Source organism: Crinia signifera, chromosome 1, assembly GCF_055691185.1.
Source record: "Crinia signifera chromosome 1, ASM5569118v1, whole genome shotgun sequence".
In the NCBI taxonomy this organism is placed as follows: Eukaryota; Metazoa; Chordata; class Amphibia; order Anura; family Myobatrachidae; genus Crinia; species Crinia signifera.
Window position 1 is genome coordinate 423,624,165 of NC_139217.1, and position 17,777 is coordinate 423,641,941.

At 43.4% G+C, this 17,777-nt stretch overlaps 1 protein-coding gene across 6 annotated transcripts in view; it reads left to right on the top strand.

The window, feature by feature from the left end:
* The window catches only part of FCHO2 (FCH and mu domain containing endocytic adaptor 2), a 113,495-nt gene that overhangs the window by 78,827 nt on the left and 16,891 nt on the right, over nucleotides 1–17,777 (top strand). The window contains exons 12-20 of one of the 6 annotated variants that reach the window (XM_083151892.1): nucleotides 1,964–2,021; nucleotides 5,546–5,718; nucleotides 6,716–6,727; nucleotides 8,246–8,270; nucleotides 8,385–8,424; nucleotides 8,543–8,616; nucleotides 10,628–11,107; nucleotides 13,460–13,575; nucleotides 14,537–14,666. In XM_083151892.1, coding sequence (XP_083008018.1) covers nucleotides 1,964–2,021; nucleotides 5,546–5,718; nucleotides 6,716–6,727; nucleotides 8,246–8,270; nucleotides 8,385–8,424; nucleotides 8,543–8,616; nucleotides 10,628–11,107; nucleotides 13,460–13,575; nucleotides 14,537–14,666 — 1,108 coding nt within the window. The remainder of the gene's footprint in view (nucleotides 1–1,963; nucleotides 2,022–5,545; nucleotides 5,719–6,715; nucleotides 6,728–8,245; nucleotides 8,271–8,384; nucleotides 8,425–8,542; nucleotides 8,617–10,627; nucleotides 11,108–13,459; nucleotides 13,576–14,536; nucleotides 14,667–17,777) is intronic. The other 5 variants (XM_083151894.1, XM_083151893.1, XM_083151895.1 and 2 more) reach the window with 5 other exon arrangements.

Sequence of the window (17,777 nt, forward strand, 5' to 3'; positions counted from 1 at the left end):
AGAACCGCAAAGCACCATAGTCCTGTGCAGTATGATGTATCATTCAAGTGCGCAGTATGGAACCTGATACCTAGAGAAGAAGGTGGGGCACACTGGGAGCAGATAGGATGCACGGATACATACTCTTACACTGCAGCATATAGTATGTCTCATCCATCATTCAGTGACTTGAGAAATAATGTTACTCCAGAGCAGAGCATTTAAGCAGATACCCAATTAGTGGGTGTAATCTACTGCTGCTAATGGATTTGCTGGCGGCCGTCCTATTAGCCCCAATGCTGGCACTTATCTTAGACTGTGTTGTGCCTGCCTTAAGGCCCCCAAACAATTGTCTGAGCCACAAGTCGTTCATGATTTTCCCTGGCAGCTCCCCAGGAGTCCTCACATCCGATTTGGCACTTGAAGTGTAATTTTTTACATGCAATGGGTATGGATCATTAGGCCACCAGCATTCTGGTCGACACGCATTAGGTAGACACCTTTAGGTTGACAAGCAGAATGGTTGACATGACTTTTGGTCGACATGGGTAAGGTCGACAGGGTCATTAGGTCGACTTGGGTAAGGTCGACATTGAAAAAGTCCACCTTTTTTTCTTTCTTTTTTTGTCTTTACTGGAATGTCAACATAAACACTAAAACGTTGCACCGTGTCCCAGCACACATCGCACCACACCCTAGTGGATGGTAGGGCACGGTAGGATGTCAAACACTTGCGATTTGGCCTGTTTTCATTTCTCTGCCGATCTGTCAGAAAACAGGCCAAATCAGACTAGTGTATGGGGACCTTTATATCATCAACATCAGTCCCAACTGTCATGTAGGCATTTATCCATCTAGACCCAAAATGTTATTATCAGAGTCCTATCTATTCCATGATCTCTGTTTTCCAACCTTTCCTTTAGTGTGTTTCAAAATTAAATGAAAACTGAAATTCCAGGGAGCTGTAGTTAACTCAGAACCATCACATTGCTAATGAAGTGTGGGTTCCCGATAGCTGCGAGGTTAAATCGGTGAAGCAGCTCCTAATTTGGTTTGACTTACAATGTTTACTTTCTGACTTGCTTGTTTTGGTGCTTATGGTTAATAATTTATGAGGCACATTGAACTGGAAACATGTCATTCCGTGAGTATTGTGTGTTGTTCAAATGTGTATTATTTAAATCCTGCTTCCCCTGCCATCCTGTATTTGACACAGCTCTGTAACAACATCTCACGTTGAAATTAAGGTCCAGTTCAAAGGAAAAGCTTTTTAATTGACTTATTTTATCCAAATAACCAGTTTTGGAGAGATTTGCACCAACAGAGAATACTACTGTCTACAGAAATGATTAGCCTAGATAAGGAAGATTTGTACAGGTCACTAAACTGCTGTAGTTTTTTACACTTGTCCGGTCAATGATTGCAGAAATGTCTTCTCAAATAGATTCTCCAGTTTACTTTGGTCTTTGCCTTTAAATTTATTTTAAAGGTCTTTTTTGATATTTCGTTATTCTTTCCATTATGCGTACTGTTCTCTCCCAGGGTAGGCACCCTACCCTGGGCACTGTTCTCTCTAAGGGTAGGGTGCGCGCACTGTTCTCTCCAAGGGTAGGGCGTACGTGCACTGTTCTCTCCCAGGGTTTTTGTGCGCGCGCACTGTTCTCTCCCAGGGTTTTTGTGTGCATGCACTGTTCTCTCCCAGGGTTTTTGTGCGCGCGCACTGTTCTCTCCCAGGGTTTTTGTGCGCGCGCACTGTTCTCTCCCAGGGTTTCTGTGCGCGCGCACTGTTCTCTCCCAGGGTTTTTGTGCGCGCGCACTGTTCTGATTAGGAACAGCTGAATGTTTAACCACCATTAATAAAAATGTTTTTAAAAACTCCCCCATTTAAGTGAAATTGTCCTTTAAATGTATAATTTGTATAGATGACAAGACTACATCAGTGATTTGACTGAAAATTATCATTGGGTTTTGGTTTATCTTACAGAATCTCCCTGCTGTTGACGAGGAGGGTTTCAGTATAAAGCCAGAAGAAAACCGAAATTATATCCTTTGCTGGCATGGACTATATATAGTATATATTTCTGCAGACGGTTTTAGTATTAACTACCCTTGTACATTACTCTTGGTACTGCCATTGTAAAGGTGCACATTAGGGTGGCCAATCCCGGGATCGGTGGGATCCCGGGATTTTGCCCCCAAAAGGCCGGGATTTCAATCCCGGGATTGGAGTTTCCAATCCGGGGATTTCGGGATTAGACTGCACATGCGCAGTCTAATGCCAGGCAGTGTCTGAGCACCCGCTCCTTAAGATGACCGCCCATCCACCCACCCGGCAACCCAGCTGCCCCTGCATGGATGTAAGTAATTGCGGGGCAGCCAGGGCATTTTTCTATTAGGAAAGCCAATCCCGGGAATCCCGGGATTGAGCATTTTTCAATCCCGAATCCCGGGATTAAAAAAATGCCCCGGGATTGGCTTCCCTAGTGCACATACAATTGTCAGATTTTCTAAATTGGCCCAAATCTGCTGTGTTTGACATCCCCTCCGACTCGATGCGCCGTCCCATGCACATCGGGTCGGAGTGGGGAGGTCGGACATGTTTCACATTAAATCTATCGGATCGGACCCATCAGTGCACATCGAGGTTGCTGTTCGATCCAAAGGTGTGTGTCAGCGGTGAAGCACCGCTGGCACACTCATGTGCAGCAGCGGCGGCTGGGAACTTGTAGTGGTATTTGCCGGGCGGCGGGACGAAAAGCGATGCTGAATTTGAAAACATGTTTTGAAAAGACTTGGTGGACACTGATTAGCTGAGAGAGTTTAGCCAATCGTGTCCGGCCAGTCTTTCCAAAATATGTTTTCAAATTCAGCAGCACTTCCCGCTCTGCCACCCAGCAAATACTGCTACAAGCTCCCAGCCATCGGTGCCTGGTGCTCACTGCCTGAATACTGCTGCCGGCCCCCCCTGCCGCTGCTGCAGCTTCCCCCGCCAGGGGACTCAAGGGAAAACTGGTCCGACTTGTCCTTAGGACAAGTCAGAATAGTGTATGGGTGCCTTAACTGTTGCTGTGGTCAGTGGATCTTGCACTGTCCTATATATGAAGGATTGCATACATGTACTTAGATATGCTTATTGGAAACAATGGGTGCAGTAAGGTCTGGTTATCGGCTGCAGTACCCATTCAGAAGCCGAATGTTTTGATGTTAGCGCACATCTGCAGATTCCTGCTTCTTACCCCTAATGGGTAGATTTCATTCACCAGATGTGTAACATGTAGGGGGGAGAGGTGATCATTGATCCCACTTTGCTTGTGATGGCCAACTGGTTAATGTAAGTCATGGCAAATGGACGTCAAAGGGTAGGTATTGTATGATGTGAACAACAGCAAACGTGTCCGGTAAAAGCAATGAATAGTTCCATTTAAAATCAATATTTGGTGGGAAAACTGTTCAAGGGGGCTATTCTGATTCACTCAGAAAGGCCCAATCACTCTCTAATGCAGAGAGAGTTAGATTTGGGTGTTTTATTGTTTCTGTGCAGGATAAATACTGGCTGCTTTATTTTTACACTGCAACATAGATATCCATTTCAAGTACATCCCCCACCCAAATCTAACTCTTTCTCTGCATATGTTAAATCAGCCCCACCTGCAGTGCATATGGTTTTGTCCATTAGAGGGTGATTGTGCCTTTCCGAGTGAATCAGAACAACCCCCAAGTCTCCCACACGGAGACTTAATCCTGTAGAAAAATTGTGCATTCATGTCGTTTTGACTGGACACACATAACACAGTTCGACTGAATGTGCATTAGTATTTATTATTGCCCAAGCTTTACATACACAATTCGATGTGTTTTGGGTAGTGTTTATGAAATGAAACATATTGTGCTACTGTACACATAGTTTTGCATTGATGAGAACCAGGAGTAGGACGCATGATAACAAGATTATCTTTAGCTACCCTTTTTTCACTTTTTTTTTTTTTTCAGGAAAAGTAAAGTGGTTTATATTACATGTATGTCTCTTGCCAAACTTGTTTTGTGTACGCTTGAAACATGCAAATATGTTCCGGAATGTTCTAGAAATCAATATTGTTTGAAGTAAAAATCTGATCTATAGCGAGTTTTGGTCCGCAGTCCTCAAGATTCGCAGCCGTTATCACTTGGCTATCTAGCCTTTGTTTTGGGAACGATGATCCTGGATCAAGTCTCCCTGAAGTGTACCTTAGTGCATTACCGAAAGCAAATACATAATACCCCTTTTCCACTAGCAACCTGGGTCGGACCTGGTAATTTGTACCCGGATCGATACCGGGTTGGACCTGAGTTTAAGACACATTTCCACTACAGTGCTACCCGATAAATTGCTGGATCAGCCCCGTTTACACTTAACCCAGGTAAAGCCTGTTTTTTCCTACAGATTACATAAGAAAAGGCCTTTTTAAAGGGCTTTACCAAAGGGGAGGTCATAAAACAGGGCCACCATTACCCAAAAGGGCCACCATTAAACACAACATTTTCTGATTTAGGAATAGACCAGAAATATTTATTTGAAAAAGTTTTGCCTTTATTTTAGTCCCAAATATTCAATATGAAACCTTTTCAAAAGTGTCTTCACACACGACACGTAAAACTATTGTGAAAACTGTTGTTTGCAGTATACCTGAGCCATTTGTGTACCTAGACATGTAAAACGTGCACATAAACATATACAAAATGCACATAACAATGCCCCAGAAGCTCCAATCAGCTCTGTTTTTCAAATATACCGGGTTGGGAGCGTTTCCACTAACCGTGAACCCAGGTGCAAACCGGGTGCTACCCTGATCATTACCTGGGTAGGATTGCAGGGGAATCCAAACCGGGTTATTTGACAGGGAGCATTTCCACTAGCAGAAAAACCCGGGTAGATGCGCGTCCCCGTGGAGATTACCGGGTTATTTCTGCTAGTGGAAAAGGGGTATTATTCAACGTAGAAAACGCAACTTAAACGTGTGAACACACTTTCAACGGAACACAAATACATGAACACCAGTCACATCTATTTTTCGGGAATCTATGGTCTCCAGATAACAAATTTATAATGCCCAATAAAAAAGTTGGTAGGACTGCAAAACAAATATTGCGCAAAACATGTACAACTGACACTAGTCAGTCCAGATGTTGTTGAGTTGCTTGTCTCTGTTCTTTCCTTTTTTGTGATATCACAAAATACAATAATCACTTCCTCTAACAAGAGATTGTGGGGTAGATTTATTAAGCTCGGTGAAGTGATAAAGTGTCTGTTTTTTTATCACCGGTCAATCAGCTCCTACCTGTCATTTTTCAAACCAAGCCTGTAACTTCACAGGTAGGAGCTGATTGGCCGGCGATAAAAACCAGACAATTTATCACTTCACCGAGCTTAATAAATCTACCCCTGTGTAACTAGGGATCATGTCTCTCGTGAGATCAACTGTCACCACTCTCCCCACCATGTTGTTTTCTTCCTCAGGTACATAATGTAGCTCAGTTCATTACATGTAGACCACATTGACCTCTTTTATTTCCTTTAACTGTTGGACACATATTGAAGAAAATAATTTTGACTCCTCAAGTGATTCTGAAGATGAGGGACCCAAGAAATTCCATGTGGAAATCAAACCAGTGCAACCAAATAATGGATCTCTTCACAATATCGCATCTTTGGATGAACTACGAGTGTCCATTGGGAATATCTCCCTGTCTCCAGCACCATCTGTGAGTAATTCTATATAGCTGACATTGGTTTGTATGTGCTGTACAGCAGACTATGTAATGCTGTAGGAACTCTTCTTAGATCATTGTACTTAATGAGACGCACAAGAATAAGGCTTCCATTTGGAATCCCATAGCACAATGATGAATAGACTGTAGGATTTCCAGGTAGGTAGGTACCTCACCTCACACCAACTGTTGTGTGCAGAGTTCCCTTGTGATAAGTTCATTTTGGAACTTTACAATGCCATCCCGCACGCACACACGGTGTTCTGGGACTTCAAATGCCTTGCAGCATCAGTGGTCACACAGCAGGGGGCTCATTAAGCTCCCTGCTAACCACGAATACCACACTGTTTTCCTCAGAAGAGACGGAGGAGAGTCAGAAAGAATGAAGTACGGGTGACAGACTAATAAGACCAATCAGCTGTCAGGTACTATAGCACCTGCTACCATGGTATGCTCGTTTCATAGTGACAGTGATACATTGTCCTTTGTGAATGGCATATACTGATGGAAGGGTTTCTCTCTGACTGTTAATCCAGATATATAACTGTATGTAGAAAGGAGTCTGACATTTAATATAGTGAAAGGCAAAAAGAACTATCCTTAATAATCAGCAAACTACTTTTACTTTGCATGTGTATAATGTATTATATAATTTTAGTAAATAGGATTATTATTTATTTATTTAGTAACAGTTTCTTATATAGCGCACACATATTCCGCAGCGCTTTACAGAGAATATTTTTGAACATTCACATCAGTCTCTGTCCCAGTGGAGCTTACAATCTATATTCCCAACCACACATGTACACGCACACACAGGCATTCTAGGGTTAAATTTGTTGGGAGCCAATGGATAAAGGTATTATAATCTCAGGAGCCAGGGAGTCAGAAATCTAGCCACATTTATATCTGCTGCTGACATTACTGAATTGTGGAACTAAATTCTAATAAATAATTGTTTTTTTCCCTCCTCCTCTTATCCTTCAAACAGAGGCAAAGCCCGGTGAGTATAGCCAAACAGTTTACAGTACAGAAGTTCTACTATGAATAATTAATACATGAAGCAAGTACTGTGTTTCTGTAGATATGCATGTACTGTATATACAATTACAGCAGGAGTTCAGCCTGGGTGTGGCTCGGTAGCGCTACAGTAAAAAGACAGTCAAAAGGTCGACCCCAAAGGTTACCCTTTGAGGAAGGCGCGTGTGCGCCGAAACGGCCCGTCAGGGTACATGCTTGGCTCTTTGGCTGTACTGTCATGCTGCTTCAATATGGAATAAGCTGCCTATGCCTGTTGTACAGATGAGTACCTTCTTCATGTTCTATTAAATACTGCTTTTGACTATTTACTGGATGTGCTGGTCCTATCTATTGCACTTTTAGTGCAATTGGAGAGTGAGTATATACAATTACAGCAGGAGTTCAGCCTGGGTGTGGCTCGGTAGCGCTACAGTAAAAAGACAGTCAAAAGGTCGACCCCAAATTATCCCATCGGGTGAAAGGGCAGACTTGAAATTGGTTGACACAGGTTTTTTATGTTTATGTGTAATTTTTTGTGTTTTACCAAATCTGAGTGAAGTTAGTAGAAATTCATACCCTCGCCGGTTTGCTTCACTCGCACATTTTCGGAAGTGCTTCTATTCCCAACTGCAGTCCTCGTGGCTGGTAAATGATGAAAACATTGAAGAAGAACCATTATATACAATTTAAAAAAAATGGCTGAAATCTCTCTGCACATGTTACATCTGCCCCACCTGCAGTGCACATAGTTTTGTTCATCTGAGGGAGAATTTGCTTTTGCGAGTGAACCAGAATCAGGCCCTGTCTGTACTTTCCCTCTCCTGGCACACGTGGGCTCAAGTGCTAGAAGTGGTCCAATCTGCATGAGGTGCTTACACTTTCCTGGCCAAATGCAGAGGTGATTTTCTGTTACTCTACTCACTGTAGTTATCACCTTTTATATGACCTTATATGACCTTATATGTAATATCATGTAAGCTTTTATAGTGATGGCAATATCTGCAAAATTGGTTTTCTGCCAGTATCGCACTTTACTTATTACTCCCAGGGTTCACTGTATACTATTTCCTTTTACTCCAAGAATGTACAGTACTATGCATTAGTGTTCCTGTTGTTTTAGCAGCCTGCCCGATTTTTAAAGCCCCTCTGGCAGCGCACCGCTAAAAGAGCCTGCTGCCTGTCCCCGCCGGGCTTCCCCAGCAGCGCAGGGACTTTGGCGGAGCGACGGTTGTGGCCGGGCCCACCCACTTTAGTGACGTCGCAGCCCGGGCATGCCCCTTTCGTGACGTCGGCGGCACGGGACTGCCCACAACGGTGATGTTGGCAGGCACACTCAGCCCCCCTTATGCAGCCCCTGTGCAGCAGCGCCATGCCCTGCTTAGTTCCTAGAAGGAACACTAATGCAGTTTTAGTAAATATATGGCTTGTTATATACATCTTTAGCAATACGCTGCCATGTCCACACCCTCCTTAGCTAATACATTTTCTGTTTCATCTCTAGGCACAGATGACCAGGAATGCATCAAGTAAGTTTGTTTTATTCATCTGCTATAAGTGTATGCAGTGTTCATGGGTTTTCTCTTATAGTGGGTTGTTATAAACTTGCTGTTTTTATTTTGTCTTGTTTTAATGGTTTATAGGTGAAGAGATGGCAAAGCTTAAAATGGCAGGATCGTCTGAGTAAGTTCTATACAAGTCTCCCCGTACCAAACATGCTACCGGAGATATGTGCACCTACGCAGGCTCATGTGGTGCGTGTGTGTGTCAGTAAATTTATCTAATTCATCACCTTTTGCAGCAGAGCCAACAGTGACCTTCTAGCCTGGGACCCATTATTTGGCAACTCCATTGAGTCCTCTTCTGGTTCTGCAGGTAATATTCATGTTATCCTTATGTGTTTATCTGGTGGTAAAGCCTGATCAGGTTGTTATGCACAATTACTAGTACTGTAGTAAAAACGTTGCACTTTTAAAAACCCGTTCAGTGGTGTCGAGTTTTACAGCCCAAATCTTCTCCTTAGTAAAACCCTTGGAATTTATGGTCGCATAATGAAAATTATATTATTCAGGCAATTGCACAGAGAATGTTTATGACGTGTCTGCAGGATGGAGAAACCGGTTCTAATCCACATGTCCTAACAACTTTTGAAATGTATCCAGCAACCATGTATAGACCATAAAGTCCTACTTAGGAAACATTGTATTAATGGGGGTCTTCTTTCCATTCTGTTAACACTGTATATATTCCTCAGTTTGACCACGTGGGTGGTGGGCCAAGTTGCACAAAAGCAGTAACGGGTCAGATTGTGGTTGTCTCATTGTCCAATCAGAACTATGCGCTTGCTCAGCAACATCTGGAATGTGTGACTTCATCGCTCTCTTTCTGTCCTTTTGATATCATTGTGCGAGCATAAAAAGTATTTTGTGTTCCCACGTGTATTTAAAATTATAGTTGAATAGAAAATAATTTATGTATATATGTATTTCCCAAATACAAAATGCAGGGGTTCAAAAATGGAAACCGTTATGTAAATGGAGAATATCAAGCATACTGAATGTCTCGTGGCTCATGATTTAATGAAACAAATGACATGCCAGGGTAACTGCCATGTTTGCCACTGATTATGGCTTCCATGATTGCCAGGGACTATCTTATTGACTGACCGCAGTTGTTGTTTGGGTGCCTGTGGCAAATGGTGTATTGATTCATGGTGTGCAATGCACATGGGCCCTGGTTCTAGGTGGGCATATACCGCACATCCTGCTCCCAGTGCTATTCTTACTTCCTACCCTCCCGCTGACTGTTCATACCATGTTTGTAGCATTACCTTTGGCATTATGGTTCCATATTAGATCTTCTTTGATGGAGTCAAGTGTGTGAAACCAGAGCATCAACATACATTTCTAACCAACACACGGTCGGATTCAAAGATGGATGAAATTGCACAGCTGCACACAATTGGCTTTGCAATTCTGTCCACCAAAATGCAATAGCAGCGGGAGGTGTCTATATGATATAGACACCTCTTGCGTTGTGACCAACTGTAGGGATTCAGACAGTCGTTTCTCCGACAGCGGAATCCCGACTGTCAGTAGAATGACAGTTGGAATCCCAACTTACACAGGCTATTTTCCCTCATGGGAGTCCATGACCTCCATAGAGGGAGAATAGAATAGGTGGCGAGCATAGCGAGCCTGCCAAGAGGCTTGAATGCGCTCGCTCCTGACGTTCGGGATTCTGATGTCGGAGAAATGACTCGGAATCCTGACTTGTCGGTAAGCTATACCATTCCCTTCAGATCACCATCGCGACCATTTGTTTGATTTGGCCATGCTACATAAGCTGAGGCTTACGCATCGTGGCCAGTTCCTGGCAGCTTGCAAGGCTAGGAAATTCATGTGCAGTAATGCAGACCCTGGCCTAGTCCAAACCGGTCTCTGGGAACGCTGCCCCAACACATCCCTGCTACGGCTTGGGGAATCTGCGAACAGATGGAGAGATGCACAGGCGCAGTATACATCCCGCGCATGTGCAGTCCTCACACCTTCGGAGATGTGCACTTAGCGCACAACTCTGAATCTAGTCCTCCGTGCTGTTTCTCCCTAACACCAAAACCACCGGTGTATAGCTTGTTTGACTTTAGCAGAGTATAAGGCAGGCTATTACTTGATGGTGACGTTCGTTGCGTTTATTATGGGGATGTTTGCTGGGTTTATTATTCCATAGCCATCTAGTATCTCTGTAAAATACCCTGTTTAGTTCCGTTCTGTACCATCCTAACATGCTGGAAAGGCCAGTATTGTTTCTATGTGCTGATGCCGATGCAATGACACCATCTACTTTCACTGTTTGTGTTTTTATTTCCTCCCTTGTTTTCCTTTAGCTGCACTAAAGGAGCATTTTGGGTGTTCCCTCTTTTCTCCCACAGCTTTGTCCTCGAATAACATATCTGAATTCACATTTGACTTCCCAATTTCTGATCCTGGAGATGCAACACAATCTGATTTTGGTGCCAACCTAATTCATAATTTTGGCACGGTGAAAACTCAGGTAGAAAACGCACAGCCTCTTTATCCACAGTCACAAAGGCAGCGAGCATCCTTTTATGAAAGCAGCAAATACAATAGCGCCGGCCGAAAGAAGCTTCAGCGGTTTCATAGCGCGTTTGAGAAAGTTGACAACATGCGATGTTTTTTGTCGGAGAGAACTCTGAGGAGCTATGCTTTTGAAGACAGTATAGGCTTGTCTAACGCCAACTATTGTCTTGATGATGTATTCCTTGAAGAAAACTCAAATTCTTCAGAAAAATCTTCAAAGTCCGCATCGGTCACCTGTAGCCTATCTACAGTTCGTATAAGTAATGGTATGCCGAGCATGCGTTGTGTACCTTCGTTGTGCGTTGTTGTGCCACAGAGTGCACCTTGCCTGTCGTTTCTGCGTCCGTCTTTTTGCTGCATCCACCCCCCTCTTTTTTTTGTTTCGTTTTTTTAGTAATCCAATTATTTTCTAAGTTTTCATATCGTGTGTGGTCACCAAACAGCTTGATACTACACAGATCATTTTACTATATTTTTTGCCGTTTCTCTGTGGTTTTGTTTGTTTTGATCTGTGCATATTGTGTCTAGTGGATTTACATATGACTTGTGTGTAAATACAGATCCGTCTCGTCTTATTTGTTCTGAAAATAGATGTTCTGCACTGAAGCTGCATGCTTTTATGTGCATGGTATGAGAGCTGTACAATTTGTGTAAACTGGTTGCATACTTTTGCAGTGACATGCATTATGGTTCCTCCATGCTTTTCTGTTTACTAGAAGGAAATTGTTCATGAGTTTATTTACGCCCCAGCCTGCAGCTGGAAAACACTTAAGGGTACCAACCCATACAATGCAGAAACACGAGAAATAAATGTTCCCCACAGCACTGTCTCGTGAGAAGATATATTCTCTATATTTTTTCAGACCGGGCTTAATGATACTTTCTCCTCCAACCAGGGTGCCAAACGATAAAAAAAAGGTTCAGATTAATGAACTGTTATTGAATGACCATTTCAATGGGATAAACCCATAGACACTCACCTCAAGTGGGCGATGTTCATGTAAAGGTTTCTTTGTATAAGGCACCTTGGCTTACTGTGGAGCCTCTGTCTGGGACCCTGTTATAAGATGCCTTTATGGCAACATAGTGACCCATGTATGGGTGAGTGACCCACTCACATCTTTGGGTGAGTGACCCACCCACAGCTTTTATTTGGTGACTGGTGAAGGATAAATTTGCCCATATCCATCCAAGGTGCCTTATACATAGAAACGTTTATGTGAACGCCACCCACATAAGTGAGGTGTGTGTCTATGGGTTTATCCCATTGAAATGGTCATTCAATACCAGTTCATTAATCTGAACCTTTTTTTCCTAGTTTTGGCACCCAGGTTGAAGGAGAAGGAATTGTTAAGTCCGGCCTGAAAGAATATAGAGAATATATCTGCTGACGAGACAGCGCTGAGGGGAACATTTTATTTCTTGTATTTCTAAATTTAAAACCCTTATTAAAATTAGCACTTGAATTAGGGGTTTACATTGAGTGCTGACGTGGCTTTGACATATGTGCAAAATATCAGCTAAAATGCCAGCCCTGCTCATCGATTTATTATTTTTTTTTTTTTTGGGTGCAATATTTAATTAAACTTCCAGTAATTCACTACAGATCATTTGCCGGCAATAACTGAAGTAATTCATATTCCCTGACTACGGCCCTGCCATTTTTAGTGGATATTTTGCACATTTTTAACAGCAACATTGGCACTCACCTGGCGAGCTGTGATGGCGAGCAGTGCTGATTGCTTGCCGTCACAGCTCGTGAGTCAGTATTCAACTGTCCCACCCCTGCACCCGTCATTTCCAACTTGCTGGGTTTTTACAGCGAGGTGGAAACTGCATGTGCGACCACCAAAACGGCGAGGCTCGCGGCTAAATGCAGCAGTCTTCCTGCATTAGCTGCAAACCTCGCCGTTCGGGGGAATCCTCACCGTCCTCTGACAGACATATGCACACCTACATACTCACCCTTAAACACTAGTATAATGACCTGCCAAACCAATAACAGATTGTAGACCATTCTTTTTCAAAATGCCTCTCGTACACATTTGGCAATAGTAGGATTTCATGTGTATTTAAAGTTTACATAATGCACTTTAACATTTACAGCTACAGTTCTTTTTTTTCCCCGGCCTGGTCGTATGACCGCTAAAATTTCCAGTTTTATGCTCAGTGTTTTAGTAATGCGGAAATTTGGTTGTTTCTTTAGTGGAGTGGATCACCGCTGTGATGTTTGTTGCAACACACCATCATTGTGCCGATGGATAAACTACTATAATCATATAAATGCTTATAAATGAGAATTCCTTGCTGTTTATGTTGCATATTAACATTTTTTTATAGCTGCGCCTGCCTTAAAGTTTATGATGTTACCATTAAGTCACCTAACACAGTCAAACTAGCAGAATTGAGGCCCAAACTGAATAAAAAGTAATTACTGGAATATGGCTGGGCTTGATTCGTCAGGTTCTACCGCTATAGGTCAAAGACGCCATTACAGTAACTGCGATTAAGCCACCTATTTATTGTCTACTAATTGGTTTAAATGATCTTAAACACCTTTTTTTAGGAGTGAAATCATTGTTTAAAAGAAAAGTATTAAAATCTCATTTCTTTAACAGTGTCCCCTCCGGCACGGCCCACAACACCACTTTCAGTTGGTACAATTGTACCGCCGCCAAGGCCTCTATCCAGACCAAAGCTTTCTGCTAGCAAACTCGGTGGAATAAATGAAATTGTAAGTCCTTTCCCAAACCAGTGGTAATAAACTGTCCAGTTTTGCGATAGGCATGCCTTGCTTTTTTCACATTACTTTTTCTTCCTCGCTTTTGTTATATAGAACATGGTATAAAATGGTATAATGAAGCATTCTAAATTATGAAGGTTAAAATAATTGTAAGAGATTATATTGTTTATGTACAGCTTTTCTGGATTCATTAATACAATGAAGTTATTTTGAAATAACATTCTAAAGTGTGATGTGTTTATTTTATCCCTTTGTGTGCCAAATTAATTTCTCCAAATAGGTGTGAAATTTGCCAAGCAAATCATTTATATATATTTTTTTTTACACATTCTTTATTTGAATTTATATAACAAATGTGAACGGCGCTGGCATTTTGAGCAGACTTCACATATGTTGACACTCAAAGGTTTAAGGAAGCAATGGGCTTTGAAAATCTGTGTTCTTCCTATTGATCACATGTCTACCTGTTATCAGTCATCCTGCATGGAATGATTGTGGATATAGTACAAATGTTCTGCTGTTATTTATTATAGAGAAGACTCTCTCCGTACAGTTGTATTTCCCCTTTTGGTCCACTGTAAACATTAAGGAATTATTGGATACAAATATTATTTTAGGCCTCTTGCCTTGTTTTTATCATATCTATCAATACCAACGTTTGCTTTTCAATCCATATTGGGAGGGGGGGTGATTGACATCACTAAGGCATGGTACAGCGTCATTTTGGAAATGGCTAGACTGGCAAGTAATTGAAAATATAAAGCGAGCAGACTTTGGGGGGTAATCAATCCCGGATCACGCCGTCAATCCATCCCGACAGCCGTGACCTTGGCCCGTTTTCATTTTGCTCGACAGATGGGATTCAATGTCCTGCTTGGTGATCGGCGAAATGATGTGTCCGCGTAAATGGCCATGGATTATCGAGATTTTAATTCATTGTTTTTATTTTCAGCCTAGGCCATTCAGCCCTCCTGTAACCTCTAACACTAGTCCGCCCCCCTCAGCCTCACTTCCACGTGCAGAGAGCTTGTCTTCAATATCCTCATCTGCTTCAATCAGCGCTGCAAATACTCCAACCTTCGGTAAGTGCTGTGTCATGTACTCCTGTAACTCCTGTCATGTACTTGTCTTTCTCTTATCTCACATCCGAACCTGTGAAACTGTGGCTTTGCACAAAGCTTGTTCTACATTTAGTGGCCCATTTATTATTGAACCGCAAAAGCGAGGCGATCTGGGTGGCATATTCCATATGCGATCCTTTCAGTTGAATGTATCAACCTGCAGATGAAGGGACGCATCACTCTGCTCTTCTGCTGCTGGTGCTGGGGGTCTACGCATGTGCGGTTAGCGCTGAGACACTGCAATGCTACTCGATCTTGGTACATCAGAAAGCTTTACATCCCCCATTGTAACCTATGGGGGATGCGATTGGGGCAGGAGGGACAGTAGCAGGGATTGGAGATTCCTCCTACATACATTTTGGTGATATTTAATATTTGCAGCTAACCGGAATTTGCTGCAATTATTATGAGAAATGGGTCCTTTACACTGATTACAAATGCATTGATTCTGAATACAGCCCTAGTAGTAGGTTTCTTATCCTCTGCATTATTTAGCAGTTTGTTTTCTGAATTAAAACAAAATACATAAATGTTATTTGATAGTGGCACCTACTAAGCACTAATACATTTTAATACAATACCATATTTCTCGTATCAATTTCAAGTACATGACTGTGATAGGGCCCAGACATCAATCAGGTCATTCCCCCAATGGTTTCGCGGGTGCCGGGTGGGGTCCCGACCGTCGGGATCCCAACAGTCATTAACCCGACGTCGGGATGCCGACTGATAAAACACAGACGGCCGGGTTCCCAACGGCCTTCGACTATTCTCCCTCGTTGGGGTCCATGACCCCCATAGAGGGAGAATACAATAGGTGGCGAGCGTAGCGAGCCCGCAAGGGGCTTTGTTGCGCTGGCCATGCGGTCTGGGTTGGCCAGTTGGGATCCCGACGTCGGGCTAATGACTGGCGGGATACCAACGTCGGGCTAATGACTGTCGGGATCCCGACTGTCGGAACCGCATACCACACCCAGTTTCGCTTAGTTGATTGCCAGTTCTCTGGTAATCTGCAACATGTTAAAATCTCTGACTCCCCTGTTCAGACCCCCAAAATATCTGAAAATGCAAGCCAGAGCTTTTAACATCTTGCATTCTGATTTGCTGTGTCAAAGATTACTGATACTGGATTTTTTTTTCTTTTAACACAGTCCTCTAAATGATGCAAATTGTCCCGATTGATTGATGTGTACTGCATTGCATCTCAGTAGAAGTGCAATGTTTCATGTTGACATAGTTTTGCATGATACTTCCAAAAGGCACTACATTATATTTTTGATAGTTAAAAAGTTGTTTTAAATCTCAACTTCTCCCGAAAGGTCATAGTGGAGGATTTCTATCTCTGGATCCAGATGGGATTTTTACGGGCTCTGCAACATAGACGAACTCTTGTATATGATTAAATACCACCCTAAGTACCTGGGTGTGGTACCTGGGGTGGAATTGAGATACATTTACAGAATCTTTGCCACAATAAACATATGTTAACATTGACCAGCACAGGTCTGTTGGGTAGGCCCATCTTGGAAGTTACATTACATACTGTACTGTTATATTAAAATACTTGATTGCATTTTCACACATGAGAAGTTTATTCTTCACCCCATAGGAGACAAAGGCTGATGCTGGGGTATAAGGTTGGAGGTTGACCTGGCAGAAAACGGGTTAAACCTTTAGCCTTTGGGCAACCCAGGCGCCTCCCTCCCCTATGCCCTTCCTCCACTCTAGGCAGACAGTTTCACGTTTGGTTGCGGCAGGAGCCTGTGTACCTTTTTATATGTGGGGCTGCTTTAGGCAGCCTTATTTAATTACTTTTATTTATTTATTTTTCGCTTAGTAGCTGCGCTGGACGTCCAAAGGACGCCTGAGCTGCTGCTCCTACAGCCCAGTGCCGGTGGACGCAGCACCATGACTGAGTGTGTAACCTCGGCTGGGACCTGCGCACTCAGGGCACCACAGCCTAGCATCAGGGACGCAGTGAGTATAATGACTCCTAGTGCATAGGAAGCCACCAGCAGGTGGCAGCTCGTGCACGGGGACCACTGGGCTGCACTGACAAGTTAGCAGCTGGGTCAGTTGCACCCCAGCTCAAACACCAGGGATACAGGCGTTGGGGGCGCAGCGCTGGCAGTAGGATTTCCTGGCAGGGTTCCCCCCTGCTTTACTGGTGGACATTTTCCCTGTAGGTTCTTAGTCAGCGGTGGGGGATGTAGGCTCTCCCTGATAGCTTCTCCCCCGACTTGTGGTGCGCTCCCTCACAGAGGCTTCCTGCCACAGGTTCTCTCTCCTGCAGCATTTACCTGAGAGCTTGGGTTGCTGTCCCCTGTATACCTTACCGCCATTAAAAGGTCAGGTCATACCAGTTTGCTCCTACCAGTCAAAATAACCTGGTTAGTTGAGCTATTTGCTTGCGCTATTGCATTGTATGTTACTGAGTGCTTGTTTGTGTGACTGAGAAATCGCTCTTTAACCTTTATTACATTGCTGGTTATTGTTACACATTGCACAGCCCCTGCTAACACACTTGCTGTTATTGTATGGGTGGGGATTTTCTGCCACAGACCTGTCATCTAAGGGCAGAGCACCAAAAGCTCTGGAACTGCTTTCCTATACATCTTGTGGTGCGAGTTTGTCCTTACAGAAACAAGTGCTGGATGGCTTGTGTGCTTAGTGCGTTGCTGTGCAGAGGGAGCCCCTGGCTTCAGTCTCCTCTCCGGAGCCAGCATGGGCTACCTCCCTTACACAGTTCATGGCTAAGCTAGTAGACCTTCTGGCGATTTAATCATCCACAGTAGTACTTCGTACCAGCGGTCCCTCCTACTCAGATTAGTTTAGCACCCCCTGTGCTGAAACCTGCTTGGGTGAGTTCCTTATCTGCATCAGTACAGGGTCTGCAGCCACTCTTACTCAAGGCAGGATCTGTCTCTTCTGAAGTGGAGGTTTCCTCAACCTCTGAGAATGCACCCTGCCGCATAGACATGGAGGCTCTGGTTAAGGCTGCCAGGTTTTGGCTGTAGAGGATACGGAACAGGCACCAAAGTCTAAGGTGCCTGTATTTAAGCATAAGAAAAG